Below are 18,313 nucleotides of genomic sequence, written 5' to 3'. Positions count from 1 at the left end.
TGAGCGTGTAAGACATGCTCACGAGCACATTATGTTATTTCACATGCGCAAAAATGAACCTTTAGCTGGCATGATAAAAGTACTTGCGCACAAATTCAACAACCGAGAGGTGTACAGGCAGCTGCGCGCGAGCGCCTGGCATACTCTCATAGGTTAACTCTGCTTGTACAGTGGAATCCTGCTCGCGCGCAGCGGGCTTCTGCTCGCGGAGTGCTGTTTTGCTCGCGCAGTGGATTTCTCCTCGCTCAGCTGATTTCTGCTCCCTCGAGTCTACATGACTTTTGACAATTTGGGGGCGGAAACCAAGGAGGGCACTGACTCTCTTATGATTGGTCACTTTCATCGTAATCACACCCACAGGGACATCCTTGTACCTTGATTGACAGCTATCATTACAGGAAGCACGGAGTCAAAGTATCTGACGGAGTTCAGTCATTCAGTTAACACTGCACAGTGGACGGAATGGTGGCGACACCTGAAGATGTAGGCGTAAGTGATATTGATATATGATGGGGGATGTGTGTTTGACAATGTAGCAATTTAATCTGAAATTTGTTTGGAACATGTAAGTAGCTGACATAAGCTAATCAACCTTAACTAGCAAGTTTTAGGCTAGCAAACTCAGCAGGGGCTAACGTTAGGTGTCTCTCAGCAAACTAGCGTTTTAGTCAGTGCTGCATGTGTAAAACAAAACGTAAAGTATGGCCAGTGGTTCCCAAACTTTTCATGGCAAGTGTTTTAGTTGAACTAGTGACCATGTACAGTACCAGTCAAAAGTTTGGAAACATTACTATTTTTAATGTTTTTGAAAGAAGTCTCTTATGCTCATCTGATTTATGATCAATGTTGGAAACAGTTAATATTTTTATTATTAGTTAATATTACTGCTTAATATTTTTTTTTATAACCTGAGATACTTTTTTCAGGATTATTTGATGAATAAAAAGTTAAAAAGAACTGTATTTATTTAGAATAGAAATCTTTTGTAACAATATACACTACCGTTCAAAAGTTTGGGAACAATAACTATATATTTTTTAAAGAAATTAGTACTTTAATTCAACAAGGATGCGTTAAATTGATAAAAGGTGATGGTAACAATGTATATTGTTAGAAATGTTTTTATTTTGAATAAATGCTGTTTTTATGAATAAATGCTGTTAACGTTTTACTCATCAATGAATCCTGAAAAAAGTATTCCAAAAATATATATTAAACAGCACAACTGTTTCCATCATTGATAATAACTGAGTATCAAATCAGCATATTAGAATGATTTCTGAAGGATCATAAGACACCAAAGACTGGAGTACTTGCTGATGAAAATTCAGCTTTGCATCACAAAAATAAATTACATTTTAAAATATATTTAAAAAAAAGAACCATTATTTTAAATTGTAATAATATTTCATAATATTACTTTTTTTTTAACTGCAGGCTTGATAAGCATAAGAGACTTCTTTCAAAAATATTAAAAATAGTAATGTTTCCAAACTTTTGACTGGTACTGTATGTTACTATAACATACAGCGCTTTCAAGAACACCTCTTGACTTGGACTTCTTACAGTTTGCATGTCGGCAGGAGCCTGTACCTATGGGAAGCACTGTCAAGGCATGTAAATGTCCCTCCAGATATTGTACAGTGTTAATTTCATGTTGTTTTCCACTTCAACAGGACATAGTCAGACGTGAGATTACGTCCAGGCTGATCATTAAATTAGAGTCAGCGCTTTCAAGAACGCCTCTTGACTTGGACTACTTACAGTTTGCATGTCGGCAGGAGCTGTATCTCTGGGAAGCACTGTCAAGGCATGTAAATATCCCCCCAGGTATTGTACAGGCCTTAAGAGATTTCCTCCATCTGGTCATGGACCACATTGAAAATGCTGAAGTTACCAGCAGTACTGTTGAAACTGTAGCTGGAGAGATGGGGCGTCCCAGGTACAATTTAGAGAAGGAGAGACTTGTTGAGCTTTTGGAGATAAATCTGTCTGTGGACTGCATCGCAAAGTTAATGTGCGTTTCAGCCAGTACAGTCAACAGACGGATGAGGGAGTTTGGTCTCTCTGCCAGACAGAACTACAGCAATGCTACTGACCAGGAGCTTGATAATGCAGTCCAACGCATCAAAAATGAAATGCCCACAGCAGGCTATCGGATGGTCAAAGGGAGGCTAAAGTCCATGGGAATCCACGTCCAGTGGAGGAGAGTTACTGCATCAATGCATCGAGTGGACTCGCTTGGGATTCTTTCTAGACTGACTGGACTGGGCTGCATTGTGCGAAGAACTTACTCTGTCAGGGGGCCCCTTTCACTGTGGCATGTCGACACTAACCACAAACTTATCAGGTCAGTACTGTACTGTACAGATTATTCATTATTTATTTATTTTGTTAAATATAATGATGCAGACACTGATAGATCTCAAAGCATAAGTATGTTGCCATGACATTTCTACAATAAAAATCCAGGTTGAAACTGGTAATGTAGGTCTTTATTTTGTTCCTATCAGGTACAACATTGTACTTTTTGGTGCAGTGGACGGCTACTCCAGGAAGGTAAGATTTCATTTCATTGGGTCTTTTCATGTGTTGGCCTTCTGTGTAAGCAAATTTGCTATGATGTACACCAAATAATTACATGTTGCATTCAGATGGCTGAAATACTACCCTGTTGACGTGGGAGAAAAAGTTATTATATAGGGTGCCGCATGGTAGTAAGAGTCATTAAGGTGTGTTAAAATATCAGATTCCCTGAGACATGAAGGGACCAGAGTGTAATCCAATTGTACATGTAAGATATTGACAAATAGTAAATGTACATTTATGAAATGTCTCATAACACAGGTGATGTGCTTGAATGCTGCAACAAACAATCGTGCATCAACCGCATTCACTGCCTTCAAAAAAGCTACTGAGAGGCATGGAATACCCTCAAGGTAAGTTTTTACAGGCTTCAAGGTACAGACACAAACATGATGGATGTTATATTTTAAGAAATAATTTACTGTAAACTCAGGGTTCTCAAGGATTATAATTTTAAATGTTTCCTCACAACACTCTACTTCCTTATACTCTCCCAGTCATAGCCATAGGCTATGCTTACACCTCCACGCTGAACACGTTTATTCTGACACAATGTAGCACTTTATTTCTGTGTATTGTACATCACTGACAGATTTTAACACACATCTGTGTGTGCACTTCAGGGTGAGAGGTGATCAGGGAGTGGAGAATGTTAAAATAGCCCGATATATGTTCACTGTCCGTGGAACTGATCGAGGAAGCTTCATGTCAGGAAAAAGCGTCCATAATCAAAGGTTTTTCTTTTTTGTATTTTGGATGCTTTTACCAAGCTAATAAAGAGGTCTATTGTGTGTAAAATCACAACATACTAACATTTTATCATGTCCTTGATTGTTAAAATAATAATTTCTAAATCCGTAGGATTGAACGTTTGTGGCGGGATGTTAGAACATGTGTGATATCAAAATATTACAACGCACTCCACAGCCTAGAGATGGATCACCTTCTTGATGTGTCCACCAGAGGTAAGGGTTTGTCTCATCATATTGTGCTATTTGTCATCTACTTTCTGTAGATTGTTGTATGTCTTGTGTATTTCAACACAATTGGATTGGTTAACAGATGTCTGGAGCACTTTAATAAACATTAATGGAAAAAAACATAAATCAATGAGATGTATTTACGAAAGTCAATTCAATGATTAATGTTATGTTTTCAAAGCTCACCTGTAAAAAGTAATATACTCCTACCCTGTCCCTTTATAGAAGATCTTTTGACAGTCCACCTGACATTCCTTCCTAAACTGAAGGCAGACCTGGAGGCTTTTGTGGAAGGTTGGAACAACCACCCACTGAGAACTGAAGGGAATAAAACTCCTGAGCAGATTTGGCACTCAGGAATGATGCTTCGACCGATTGACCAGCCAGAGAATCTTGAGGTTCTTTTTTTTTTCCTTTTAAAACAACTAAGTTGCTACAGTAAATTTTATATCCAAAATAAGCTGTTAATGTAACCTTGAAATGGCCCACCAGGCTCTAAGCAGTCTAACACATCTTCAGCTGGTGAAACAATCACAATTGATGCAAATGTTGGTAATACAGTTCATATGCACTCAGTAACCTCTTCATTAGGTACACTTGTACTGTTTAACACCAATATGAATATTTAAGCACCTGATCAAATCAATTTGTTGCATAGTTATACAAACCCTAAATGTTTATCTTCAGCTAATGTTGAAAAGCCAAACAATTGGGATGAACAGATTACATTAGATGCTGTAAACATGGGATGACTAATGATAGCGGTATTTTTCTGTCTTGTTCAAATGTCAGGATATTGAAGAGCCGGACATTGACTGGGATGTTGCAGCTGACTATGGAGAAGATGTGGATGGTGTGATAGTAGTCCCTGAATTTGAGTGTCCACTGAATGAACAGCAGCTAGTAGAGCTTCAGGTGCTGATTGAAGAAAATGGAGACACTGACACTAGAGACCTTTACCTCCTGTGTCATGAATATGTGCTTCAGGCTTTGTCGGGTGTTTAATGTTTGTTTTTGTGATCAGAAAGTGATGTAAATAAAATATACAACCACCACAGTTAAATCTCTAGATTTATTCTTTTTAACAATAGAACAACTTTGTTGTACACAGTAGAAAACAGAAACAAAGCACAAAAAGGGTAATAACCAGTTAAATCTCTAGATTTATACTTTTTAACAATAGAACAACTTTGTTGTACACTTGTTTGTACACAGTAGAAAATAGAAACAAAGCACAAAAAGGGTATCAAAGTTACCAAGTAACTAAAACAAGTAACAAGGACCTTAAAATGCTACTTTAGTGTCTGCTGAACTCGTAACCACCACAGATTGCCTCAGTTAGGTTGTTTTCAAATTCTTGGGAGGTGGCTAAGTGGTGTGTAGGAAATGTAATGGCAACAGCACAAGCATTGACAATGGGGTAACAAAGGCTATGTGCCCCATAGCGGGAGTCGCAGTCATGATCAAAATTAACAGTTATCTTGAATGCCTGTCTCTTGGATTCGATCAGTGGAACATGTGCCTGACCTGTGACCCACTGAAGGAAGCTCCGGACTGACAGGCGCTTCCCCCCACCATTTGTTCCGTGCACAGCTGCCACGTGACTTTGACCTTCAGGGCTGCCCTCTTCTTGGCTGTCTGCTTCTTCTCAGAGACAAATACAAATAAGTAATTTCCAACATTTCTGTTAGTACAAATGCATTCGTCATATACATGGTGGGGGTGTGACAGAATACACATACGAATATAAACCTAAAGAGGGAGTAACTAATAAAAATAGAATAAAATGAAACCGGTGGAAAACAAGTGTATGATAGTATGGTAAGAGTGATGGACAATAATTATAGAAAAAGGTGCTAAGCAGTGTGTTACCTCTGTCTTCCAACTTTTGCAAGAAATCCTGCAGAAAATTGATGATCCGCATCTCTCGCTGCCGTCTCACAGACCCTTCCTCGCTGAAATCAGGAGATAGCGCAAGCAGAAGGAAGTCTACTTTCACCTAAAATAAGGAAGCAAATCAAATGCTTAAACACAGTAAAACTGTAAGGATTGCAGATTTTAATTAAAGTTTCATTTTATGTTTGGGCCTGTAGCGTTTAGCTCTTTGAACACACATTTGAAGGCAGCTTAAAGTAAAAATGCAGAATATGCCATAAGAGCAAGTCATCAGTGTCTCTAACAGTGGCTGTTCTAATAAAATAATTGTTCATTCACAGCATTACTGACTTCCTGTAAGTGGCCGGGGACAAAGAGCTGCTGGCACATCTGGGTGTGCTGTGCTAACACCTCATCTAATCCGTAGAGCCTCAATCCCTCACGCAGCTGGTTCAAGATCGGGATCAGCCTCACGAGTGCATGCAAAGCGATGGCACTAATAAACAGTAAGAAAATAAAGTAACACTTTATTATACGGTGTCCTTGTTACATATGTTACATGTACTTACCGTAGTAATAACAGTAAATGATGCATAATTGCATGCGACTAACCCTCAACCAAATCCTAATCCTACCCTGTTCCTATAGTAAGTACATGTAGTTACTTAATATTACTCTGTACTTAACCCTTATGTGTTGTTGGGGACGTTTTCGTCCACTGAGGGGTGCTGTTGAGTCTTAATTTGGCCACAACTTTTTCTCTGTTAAAGCAAATTAAAAGATTTTTTGTGAGAAATCTTATTTTGACACATATTTTAAGAAAATGCTTTGAAATTTTTCAAAAACTCAACCGGATGCTCTGGGCAAATTTACTATCCTCTCGTTATGTTTGTGGATGAAAACATCCACTAAATTAAACTGCTGTAAAAATGTATCAGATAAAAATTTATTAGATTTTTTTTTTTGCATAAATCTGTTAATCAACCTCAGTCCTGATCAAAACTACCAAATCTTTTGAAAAAATTCAGGGTTTTGACTCTTTAATTGCCGAGTTCCTAAATGATGTCACTGTTTTGAAAAAAAAAAAAAAAAAAAAAAAAACACAAAATGACTTATTTTCAATATAAAAGGTAATTGTGGCCTGGATTTTTTTTTTTACCTTTTCAACAGTCTTGGACATGTGAAAGATTAGTAAGAAGATTGGCTTTCATGCATTTTTTTTTACCTTTTCAACAGTCTTGGACATGTGAAAGATTAGTAAGAAGATTGGCTTTCATGCATTGTTAGTTTTGGCGCAGCATCAGATTTTCTTTTTTTCTCCCTCATTTATTGTTTGTGGCTGTTTTTGCCCCATTGACTTCCATAATATCCACATTTTTTGATTGCAAAGCCATGACACCATATAATGCTGAATTCTTGATTGTTTGTGGTTTTCCCTGTTGGGAAGGGGTCAAATTAGTACATTTTACTGTTTATTATCAGTTGGCCCCATTAATCCTTTAGATAGGTCTTTGCAAAAAAAAAGCTTAGTTTTACATAGAGTTCTATGGAGTTTAACGGCATATTATAGTGTGTGTGTGTGTGTGTGTGTGTGTGTGTGTGTGTCTAAGTGTGTTTGAGTGAGTGAAAGTGTGAGAGAGACCTTTGTGCACCTTGATACCCCTGAGAAAATCAAATTAAGCACCTCAGCTCTCAGAACGACATGGAGTAAACAAAAATAAAGAAAATATATTTATGTATTTGTTTACCGTATAGTTCTGAGAGCTGAGGTGCTTTTTTTGATTTTCTGAGATGTATCAGGGGTGCACAGAGGTCTCTCTCACACTCACACACACTCTCACACACTCGCACACACTTTCACACACGCTCAAACACACACTATAATACGCCGTTATACTCCATAGAACTCTATGTAAAACAAAGCTTTTTTTTTTGCAAAGGCCTATCTAAAGGGTTAATGGGGCCAACTGATAATCAACAGTACAATTTACAAATTTGACCCCTTCCCAACAGGGAAAACCACAAACAATCTAGAATTCAGCATTATATGGTGTCATGGCTTTGCCATCAAAAAATGTGGTTATAATGGAAGTCAATGGGGCAAAAACAGCCACAAACAATAAATGAGGGAGAAAAAAAATGAAAATCTGATGCTGCGCCAAAACTAACAATGCATGAAAGCCAATCTTCTTACTAATCTTTCACATGTCCAAGTTTTTTCCCAAATCAGTGACATCACTAAGGAATTTGGCAATTAAAGAGTTAAAATCCTGATTTTTTTTTTAAACATTTTGTATTTTTGAGCAGAACTGAGGTTGATTAATAGATTTATGCAAAAAAAAAAATTTGAAAAAAATATTTATCCGATACGTTTTTACAGCAGTTTAAAGTAGTGGCTGTTTTCAGCCACAAACATAATGAAAGGTTGTAAATTGAAACAATGCACAAGGGTTAAATATATAATTACACTGTAACAAGGACACCTTAAAATAAAGTGTAAGCGAAAATAATACTGTATTGATTCAGAGTTAAATTGTTAACACTAAAGCATTTTGTGACAAATATTTATGTGTTATGTTTATGTTAACTTACTCTGTGATGGCCTTTTTTTGGTCAACATTTATTGGCCCAGTGTAGCCACATGCCACAATCGCATCTGATAAGTCTATCAGCCTTTCTCCACCTTCTGCATTTTCCACCTGAAAGTAGAGACACAACCTTGATATTTGCAAAAAGAGACAAACATTGTCTGATAACTTTATATGCCTGACTTGGAAAAATGTATGCATTGCACTGTTTAAATACCTCTGTCATCAGATTTTTAATATCCTGATCAGTGACTTCGAGTACACCAACATCCTTGTCCATCTCCCCATGGCACAAGAAATGGTAGCACCATCTTGTAAGGAAGTTTGGTGCAGGACCCCCCTGCACCAAACTTGTGGCAAAAATCTCCCCACAAGTCCTTTTGTGACAAAGACAAAAGCTATTTTGAACAAAATGGCAGTGGACTTTTACTACCTAATTAAACAATACAAAGTCATATATTTTATGACTTATATTTTATATGACAGACTGTGGCACATACTTGAAACTGTTGTCCTGGTAGTCACAGATACTGTATTTAGGGTTTTTGCCCCTTTCCCCATCTCCTTCAAAAAAACGTGCTTCAATTCCACACACCATTTCTGTAAAGAACAAAGAGCTGCTTTTGTCAAATGTATTAGATATGTATTAGATATTATTCACAATGATAATCTCTTAAATGTGCTTTTCATCATGTGTGTTGACCTTGGTGGGGCACACATACCGGTAAGGAACTCTTTACGAAGAGCGCCTTGGTCAATTCCATTTTCTCCAATGAAGGAGACCCTGAGGAGATTCTTTGGGGAGGCCTGTTTTTGCCTGGCCCACTGTTTCAGCCCCCTTTGAAACAGGTCCTCTCTTGTCACACTGATGTTGAATGACCGGGATGTGTCAACTTTATTTTCAAGTGACATCAGGATGTCTGATACGCTACACAACAATATCAAAACAATATTGTTGAGAATTCAGTGCTACAGACCAAGGCAAGCATCATTATCCAATCCCATTAAAAATTATTCTACAGCATACCTGCCGAAGTGCTCATCGGTGTCCTCACTAATATCTGCATCTCCCTCATTTGTGTTGCTGTAAAGATCAACAATAACAAAAAAAATCCATAAACAGGTAACCTTAATCCATCATCTGTCCAAATTCTTTAATAAAAGGGGGGACGATGAGGGGACTCTACAGTGGGATTAAGCATTTTAAGCAAGTGGATACAAAATGCATTAAACTTTGTAAGATACTAAGAAGAAACTTAAAGCTTTTACCTCTCCCCGCAGACACTTGCATGAACACAGATGTCATCTTTTGTAAATAGTTGACTGCACAATGGACAAGCAACCTATGAAAATAAAAAATAACAGTGTTAAATATCCATTAAAAATGCAGATGTACTCTTTCAGAGGTCAGATGTTCTTTGATGAGAACAGATCATGTAAAACATTTCACTGGTTAATTCTTAAAACCTAAATCTTAAGAAGAAACAGAAGCAATATGCTCACCTTACTCTCCAAATGTGATGGCTGCACATCGCCAGATGCCTGTAAAACATTTCTGGGTCATTCACATCAGATATATTTGAAATAAAATCATAAATGTATGGCTCAATAATATGAAATGCTATGTATGATCTCTTCATTTGTATTGATAGCTTACCACTTCGTCATCCAAGTTGATAATGTTGTCATCCAAGTTGATAATGTCATCATCACTTTGGGTCTATAAAATTAAATATCAAGACTTGATGACTTACAAAAAAACAATAGCTATAAATAACAGTGCCAGAAGCAATTTTTGGTTAAGCTGACAGGGACACTGCTAACATGGTCCCACCATCCAATAGTTGCTGTGAAATTTAAGAAATGACACAATACCAACCTGTATATCAAATAAGGAAAAAGAACATCAATGTTATAGTTTCAAATCAGCAAGCCATACCTCAACCTTGACTTTAGACTGGATACATGTCTTGACATGGAGACCGAGGAGCTGCAGAGGCACATACTCCTGGCATGACACACACTGGGCTTTCGGCATGGCCTGGAACTCCAGAGCTGTGAAGGGTAGGGGAGAAATTTCCAGTGTGTTCTGGATGGGCATAATGTAGAGACAGCCCTTGCCTCCCCAGCTCTTCACAAGGCTGGCCCCTGTGTATCCTTCCTCTTCAGGTGTCAACAAGTTGAGTTTCCGTTGACCTGATCCTCCTGTTTAAGTTCAAATATTAAACAAATATATATTTTCTGCCCCTTGTTGGAAGGATCATACTTTTCAAACATGACAACTTTATAACCAGTGTTGGGTGTAACGCGTTACAAAGTAACGCGTTACTGTAATAATATTACTTTTTTCAGTAACTAGTAGTGTAAGGCATTACTCGTCTGAAGAAAGTAATATTATTACAGTTTTCCCGAGCTAGTTACTTGCGTTACATTTGCCAGTAGCACCTTCATCACACACAATGCACACGACAACACAGAGAACAGAAGGGAAGGGGAGGGGGCGTGAATGGAACAGTGATTGGTCGGGGTTTGGCACGAGGTATCATTAAATTACCATCACCGATTGGTCGACACCCGGCAGCCAGCAGCAGAGCGGCACTTGCAAATAGAGACCTGCAAACCCGCGGGACCCAACGCAACAGAGTGCGGCGCGGGACAAAACTTGATGGGCAAGTGCGTGTGCTGGTGCGGGCGGGTAGAGACTCGTGTGTGTGTGTGTGTGTGTGTGTGTGGGATGCGGGAAATTAAAATAAATCGCGGGACTCCCGCAATATAGAAATATCTAAACATAAAATATCTTAAAAACAAAAAAATGTTATTCATCTATTGCACAAAAGCAGCAAGAACAACATATATGATTAGTAAGCGCAAGAATAGGAGTTTCGATTTAAAATCGAATGTTTTAAAATGTAGCCATCTGCTGATTTTTGGAGCGCATCGCCAATCAATGGTGTTTAAGATAGAATTCACTCACTGCTCAAAAGTTTTGAACAGTGCTGAATATTGCGTGCTTACGAATCACAACACACAAAGTGTAGACATTTATGAAAAATGAATTGTGCATAATATCTACTGTGTTATAAGAGCTTTATGAGATCGCGTATGCACTGAGATGTCAGCTTTAAAGGAGCTTTGTTTGTTTGCATTCTGCCGTGGATGCACGCAGTAGGTCATGTTTGCTTTTTTGTTAAGAATAACAGTGGTTTGTGTAAGGAAAAAGGTAACTAGTAATATAACTAGTTACTTTCTCCAGGGAGTAATAAAGTAAAGTAAGGTATTACTATTTTTGAAAGTAATATGTAATATGTAATATGTAATATATTACTTTTTTGAGTAACTAACCCCAACACTGTTTATAACAAACAAAAAGATTCAATAAATTTCCTTTGCTTGGAGAGAAAAAGTCAACTTTAATCTCTCGCTTTTTACCCATGGCTTTGTGCAGCATCCAGGCACCCTCCAGTTCTGACATCTTCGGATACGTCTCAGAAAGAATGTGTGTAATCTATAAATTTAAAGTGTGTGAGTAAGATTAGCAAATATTTATCAAATCAATGAGCTCAAGACAAATCTGTTCATTAGAGTTATTGGCAGCATTCCAAAAAATTAAATGATATGGTTTTGGTGGCTAAGATTGGGGCTACTGTTTTCACTGGATATGCTGTTTTAGTATAGGTTAATAATATTTTGTGCAAATTTCAGTTCTTACTTCATTAAGTGTCATAACACATACCTCATTATGGCAAGCATCCTCTGGAACATTTACAGTCCTTCTTCCTAACCCAGCCTGTAAAAGCATTAGCTCATCAGATGGTTTGGGGGTTCTCTCTGTTGGGCTGTCCAGAAGAAAGAATTGGATTGGCGTTGTTTTGGTGCCTGACCTTTTTTTAGACAATCGCGAAGGAGGCCTACATTTCTGCTTATCTTTAAATAGTCCAGGGAAACACCTGTAGAAAGAGGAGTAGATTAAATTCAAATTAATTTGAATCAGCAGTCAAACAACTGTGTGAGGAACTGAAGAGGGCTGTTGTTGAAATAGCTGAGATGCATCCTTTGAACAACATCCAAACCTGGCCATATTCTTTTGAACTGCAGTCCCTGAAGGTGCCTGTGCAGGTCCACGCACCGCATTGTGCTCTTGTGGTTCCTGGGATGTGTCCTGCCTGGATACCCTGGCTGAGCTTGACTGTGCATTGCACTGTCCCTGAACTTCATTGTTCATTCAACATAATTAATTCACTGACATCATGTAACTTCTGTTGTGTTATAGGCTAAATGAATAGGTGAGCTGCTGTATGATGATGACAGCAACACTTCCATGACGAATGCAATAAGTTGTTCCACAAACAGTATTTATATATTGTTATATGTATACAGGGAAAGCAGCATAATGTAATCAAACCACACATGTTGTCTAGAGATGGCAACGCAACCTAGTAAAGATAGTTACTCATGATACATACTGTTTGGTGTTGGATTATTCAATGTAGCTCTCAGCCTGGCCACCAAATTGAGGGCCATATTGCACAAATCGTCCTAGAGGAATGGGGAGAAATAAAGAAATGTAACTGAAACAAATACCACCACAAATGAACTACTTTAACGTAATAAACATTTTAGAAAATAGTTCACCTCCTCTTTTGCGTCCGCCATTTTCTCTTACATCTATAAACGGCAAGATGAGCTGGATCCACACAAAAATACAATAAGGGACAAGGTTACCCTGCAAAATCAAATGCATTAAATCAGCGTCAATAAGAATAGCACTTTTACATGTGAAAACAATTATGTTATGATTCAGTTAGCCTAATGTTAGTTGTCTACGATGCAGTTTTTAAAGATTAAAAGTTTTTAAATGAGTGGCGATCAGCATCACAAGTGTTGGCTAAGGCGTTAGCTACAGAACGAATAGGTTAGCTAGTTACGTTACTTATTGCTCAAAAATATGGTAATTGATTTAACTATGATCTGCGCAGCATTTTATACGTGGAGAGACAGTTTATGTATATTAGAAAACCTTACCTCATTCTAATTCATTCCCACTCTTCTTCGGTGGTAACTTAACCCAACTCCGTGCTTCCTGTAATGAGAGCTGTCAATCAAGGTACAAGGATGTCCCTGTGGGTGTGATTACGATGAAAATGACCAATCATAAGAGAGTCAGTGCCCTCCTTGGTTTCCGCCCCCAAATTGTCAAAAGTCATGTAGACTCGAGGGAGCAGAAATCAGCTGAGCGAGGAGAAATCCACTGCGCGAGCAAAACAGCACTCCGCGAGCAGAAGCCCGCTGCCTGTACACCTCTCGGTTGTTGAATTTGTGCGCGAGTACTTTTATCTTGCCAGCTGAAGGTTCATTTTTGCGCGTGTGAAATAACATAATGTGCTCGTGAGCATGTCTTACACGCTCATTACTTTTGACTAAAAAATGACGCCATACATGTAAAACTGACATTAATCTTTAACAAGGCTGTCAAAACAGAGAGCTACCAAAACAATTGCTGTACAATGTCGTCCGCCATCTTAGTTGAATTGGTCACATGACTAAATATGGACATCGTTTTCAAAAGCCTCCATTTTCACAGTCCACACTACAACGCAAAAACGGCGTTTTCAAATTTATCCACTTTGGAGAGTGTTTTCAAAGAGCTCCGTTTTCCTTGACAAAAACGCAGTCTCAGTGTGGACGGAAGGCCAAAACGGAGAGAAAAAGATGCGTTTTCAAACGAAAACGTTTTAGTGTGGACATGGCCAAAGGCATCATGTCCATCAGTCATAATGAGAATGTCCAGATCCATTCCTGCAGTCACACAGTCTTCAGTAATTGTATTATCAAAATATTCACTCTGAATGTGAGTTATTTGATAGAAATAGTGTATAACCAGAAAACTAAGTAGGGAGAACAAGTATCTTAAGACCCTGCTTGCAATATGCTAAAGTATTCTTGTAATTTACTGTTTTCTACATTAAATCATTCTACATAATTAAAAGAAGATTCTATGACAATATCACAATGTGAACAGTGAAATTAAACTTTAAAAAAATGTAATCTCATAATTAGATTATGCAATTTCTAAATTTCATAGACAGGGTCATGGTTAAACATATACTGTATATACAAGAATAATTAACAGCAAGTAAATTATTCTCTAAAATAAATGCAAACTAAATCTCTATGTGCTCACTACAGCAGTCAGTGAACTGGCAAGAGACTCAGAGTAATAGTTCATGGGAAATGATAAAATAGATACACACACAAAGTTAATATTTGGCATTTAATATTTAGTTTTGGCATTCAATTATTGGTACTGAGGTAATGTGGAAGGCCCTGAAGAACAATGGTCAGTTCACTGACATGGAATAAAAAAAAAAAGAAAATAAAAAAAAGCATTGTTAAGATTAATTTGTGAGAATGACAGGCATATTTTCTAGCTTTAAATTAATTTTTGATATAATTACCTAATTACATATGTTGTCCTTTCTGTCAAAGAGTTACATTTAACCAAACCTAAAATGTTTACAAAAATATACAAATTATTTTAATAACAAAAAGGAATTTACTGGAATACAGGCTTCAATATTACAAAAAGAAGAAAGTAAGATCATTGTCAACTTTGTAAAGTAAACTGCAGCAAATGCATTTTTGTGTTCTCATCCGCCACGATAGCAAAATAAAAAAATCCATGATAGTGTATCAGTGACTTTCCAAATAATGGGAAAAAGTAAATAACTAACAAGAGGTTGATTAGTCAAAAGAGTGAATGTCAGATTTACAGTCACTCCCTCAGCCTTTGTATAGAAACACTTGCAGCAGTTGTTTTAGGTATGAATGTCTAAGAAAACACAAAGTATAGTGTTGTAAATGTACATTAATTTAACAAAAGAAATTTGTTTCTAGATATACAATGCTAATAATTGTGGAAATGCATTATCATATGCACATAAACACATGAGTGTGTAAACGGGACTTTTATTTTGGTCTGGTGATGTGACGTCATAAAGCGGTGCCCCTAGACCTGCATTTGTTGTGATTCTGCTGAAGAAAGGTTTGTGCTTTTTACGTTTTTAATCAATGCAAACTGTTGTCAATCGAAACGTTTTTACAAGCTACACAAAATAAACGAGTCAATCTTAAATATAACATTGTAATTCTTTTTTTTTTGCGAGTAAAGTGCACCCTCATATTAATAACAGAAAATGTGCGACTCAATTTGCTCCTTATTTGTGAATCAGTACATCGTTACAAGTAGAAAGTGAGAGAAAATGAGAATCCGAATCATCTGAACCGAATCAGTGGTGAAATGATTCAGTGATTCGATTCGAAGCGTTTGAATCGACTCATTCAGTGACAACAAACTAACAAACACAAACATGTATAATGATAACTTTCACAAACTGCAGATGTTTTTATAAAAGTGTAATCTATTAAATGTTATATACAAATAATTGAATGCCAAAACTAAATAATAAATGTCAAATATTAACTTTGTGTGTGTAATATCTATTTTAGTCTGGTCATTTCCCATTAAGTATTACTCTGACTGAGTCTCTTACCAGGGCACTGACCGCTGTAGTGAGCACATAGAGATTTAGTTTACATTTATTTTTGAGAATAATTTACTTTCTGTTAATTATTCTGATCTTAAACAGGACAAAAGTGTCTAAACACACAGAAAACCCCTCCTGAATCAACTGAGATCCATGTGACACACTATTATAAAGATGGAGTTTATTAAAGAGGAGAGTGAAGACACAACGATTGAAGAGACATTCAGAGTCAAACATGAAGATACTGAGACACAAACAGGTTGGTTTTTTTATTGTCAAAGCTGAACTGATTTGATTCTTAAAATGTCTCGCTCTACAGAAATGAATGATATTTGTGATAAATGTTTAAGAGTGTCGTAATTAAAGCGGTTTGACAACAGACATGTTGAGATCACATGACCAGACAAATAATAAAATCCTGCGTTCACATTTGACATTTGTTATTATGGTATTATGCTTTTAGGTTGTAACAATAATACAGAATTCACCTGAACATTTTTGTTCTGTAACATTAAACCCAATATCTGCTTCTAAATTAAAAGCATTTATTTTTATCACTTAAATATGCAGCAGTATCTGTTGTGCCAATTTTCTGTTCAAATAAGTCAAGAGGCAGAAAGCTTTTAGTTATTTACTTCTTGCAAGAAATTTGGGCAATTAATTGAAATACAATTTCAGCTTCCAACGACTATAAAAATACGATAATCAAGATAAAATGATTAGTGTGCACCATTCTGCCCATTCCCTTTCCAGTGGAGCGGTTTCACTCCTCCATTAAACCTATTCTGCAAATCAGTCAAATTACGTGTTTGTGTTTTTACAGAGAACTGTTCTGTGCATGCGCTCCGACACAAAGCGGAGCACAGCCGTATAAAATAAACTTTTAGCTTAAACTGCATGCCTTAATGCTAGAGATGTAACGGTATCAAAACTTCACGGTACGGTAATACCTCGATGTGAATGTCACGGTACGGTATTTATTGAATCATTTACAGGAAAATCAAAACTAATGAAGAGACTCGAAAAAAGTGCCAGAAGTGCTTAAACAGTTTACATGAACACTGAACATATCAATGGCATACAAATTAGCCATCTATCACTGTGAAACAGGAACTTCAATTTTAATAACAAAAAATTATAAAAAAAAAATTAAAGTTTCAATTTAGTATTCTTGAAAACTCTTGAAAAAGCAGCCTACTTATTGCAGTTGGCCCATGTGCTGAATGAGTATTTGAGAACAATCACCTCAATCACTCAAACACTCACTTATTCAGACATAGACAGGTTTTTTTTTTTTTTAAGGAAAATTAGCATATTAACATTACCTGGTGGTAAAAGCTGGGATCTCTGGGCATTTACAATGTCCCCTGCAACAGAAAAAACCCTCTCACTTGGGACCAGAGTATGTGAGCGGAGTGGAGCGGCAACAATTTCCCCTCCGCGCTCTGTGTGCATTTAATAATCGCTCCGCTCCAGCTTCCAAGCTAATAACATCAGCATTAAAAAAGTATAATTGCTCCTTATGCAGTGCAAAGTTTGTAATGAAAATAAAAATACATTTTCGTCAGTTATTTTACTTATGGATCGCTGCATTTCTTACAGATTTCTGCTCATTCGAAATCGGATTCCATTTGTTTTAATGCATTAACAGAGTGATTGCGTGTGAATAAGTGCTGTACCTGTTTAAATGATGCTTTCACCTGAAAATATTAAGTATCTAGAAAGAACAAACTTGTGAACTATAATTTACCGCTCATTTGATGTCCATTGCTGTCATCATAGCCTTCACATTATTTCTGATTTGAGTGATCCATCTCTATCAAGCGAAATATGTTTAGCATGTGAATTCCTGCTTAATATGCAGATATATTACGGACCGTTGGCATGAATTGTTCTCATGATGGAGCGGTGGTGGAGCGGTCTTGGAGCGAGTTAAAACCACGATGCTCCGACTTTTCAAACATCCGCTCCTCCCTCCATTCAGAATCACACCGCTCCACTCCGCTCACATACTCTGATCTGTAGCGACAACAGACCGCAAAGGATGATGGCCACGCCTGGGCTGATGGGAATTGTAGTTCCCGCAACCTCCCGTTCGCTCCATTCGCCTGAGCAAACTTTTCACAGAAGACCTATCGTTTTATCGAGTCATGCGACCACGGTAGTATCGAAAAAATTTGCAATATTTACAATACCGTTACATCCCTACTTAATGCTCATAAACACGCAAAACTGTCAAAATGCTGCACTTGATTATTGATAATGATTATTCACATAAACCATCGTTAGTTTTGTCTTAAGTGAACACAAACAGCTGAGAATGAAAATGTGTTTAACAGTATATTAGATCTATGCAGCTCTTAAAACGACAACAGCTCACACTATTTCCTCTGCCATCTGTAATGTTAACCAAACTACAAAAGATAAAAGCTTCTGTAGCTGTAATAATAAACAGATCAAGTTTAATACTTACAGTGAAGACTATGCTGTTTTAGTTTACGGTTAATTCTATTTCATTTCTCTTCAACTGTTAGTCATAATTAGATAAAATAATAAGATAATACGAAATTGTAAGTAGGCAGGGTTAGTTAACACACAAGTAACCTATAACTGAACATCATATGATACGTTATGTAATTCTTAATATGATTTAAACCTTTTTTTTATTATTAGGAAGTATGTAAAACCAAAAATCCATGTCTTTAATATGAAATTCTTCTACCGTAAGGGGGAAAACAAT

At 37.1% G+C, this 18,313-nt stretch overlaps 1 protein-coding gene across 1 annotated transcript in view; it reads right to left on the bottom strand.

The window, feature by feature from the left end:
* LOC141326073 (uncharacterized) overlaps positions 1 to 18,313 on the bottom strand; it is a 130,383-nt gene that overhangs the window by 101,220 nt on the left and 10,850 nt on the right. The window contains exon 4 of the mRNA XM_073834772.1: positions 17,629 to 17,635. Within this exon, the coding sequence (XP_073690873.1) occupies positions 17,629 to 17,635 (7 nt within the window). The remainder of the gene's footprint in view (positions 1 to 17,628; positions 17,636 to 18,313) is intronic.

The sequence above is a fragment of the Garra rufa genome, chromosome 2, assembly GCF_049309525.1.
Source record: "Garra rufa chromosome 2, GarRuf1.0, whole genome shotgun sequence".
NCBI classification, from domain to species: Eukaryota; Metazoa; Chordata; class Actinopteri; order Cypriniformes; family Cyprinidae; genus Garra; species Garra rufa.
This window is presented reverse-complemented; position numbering and strand designations above follow the sequence as displayed.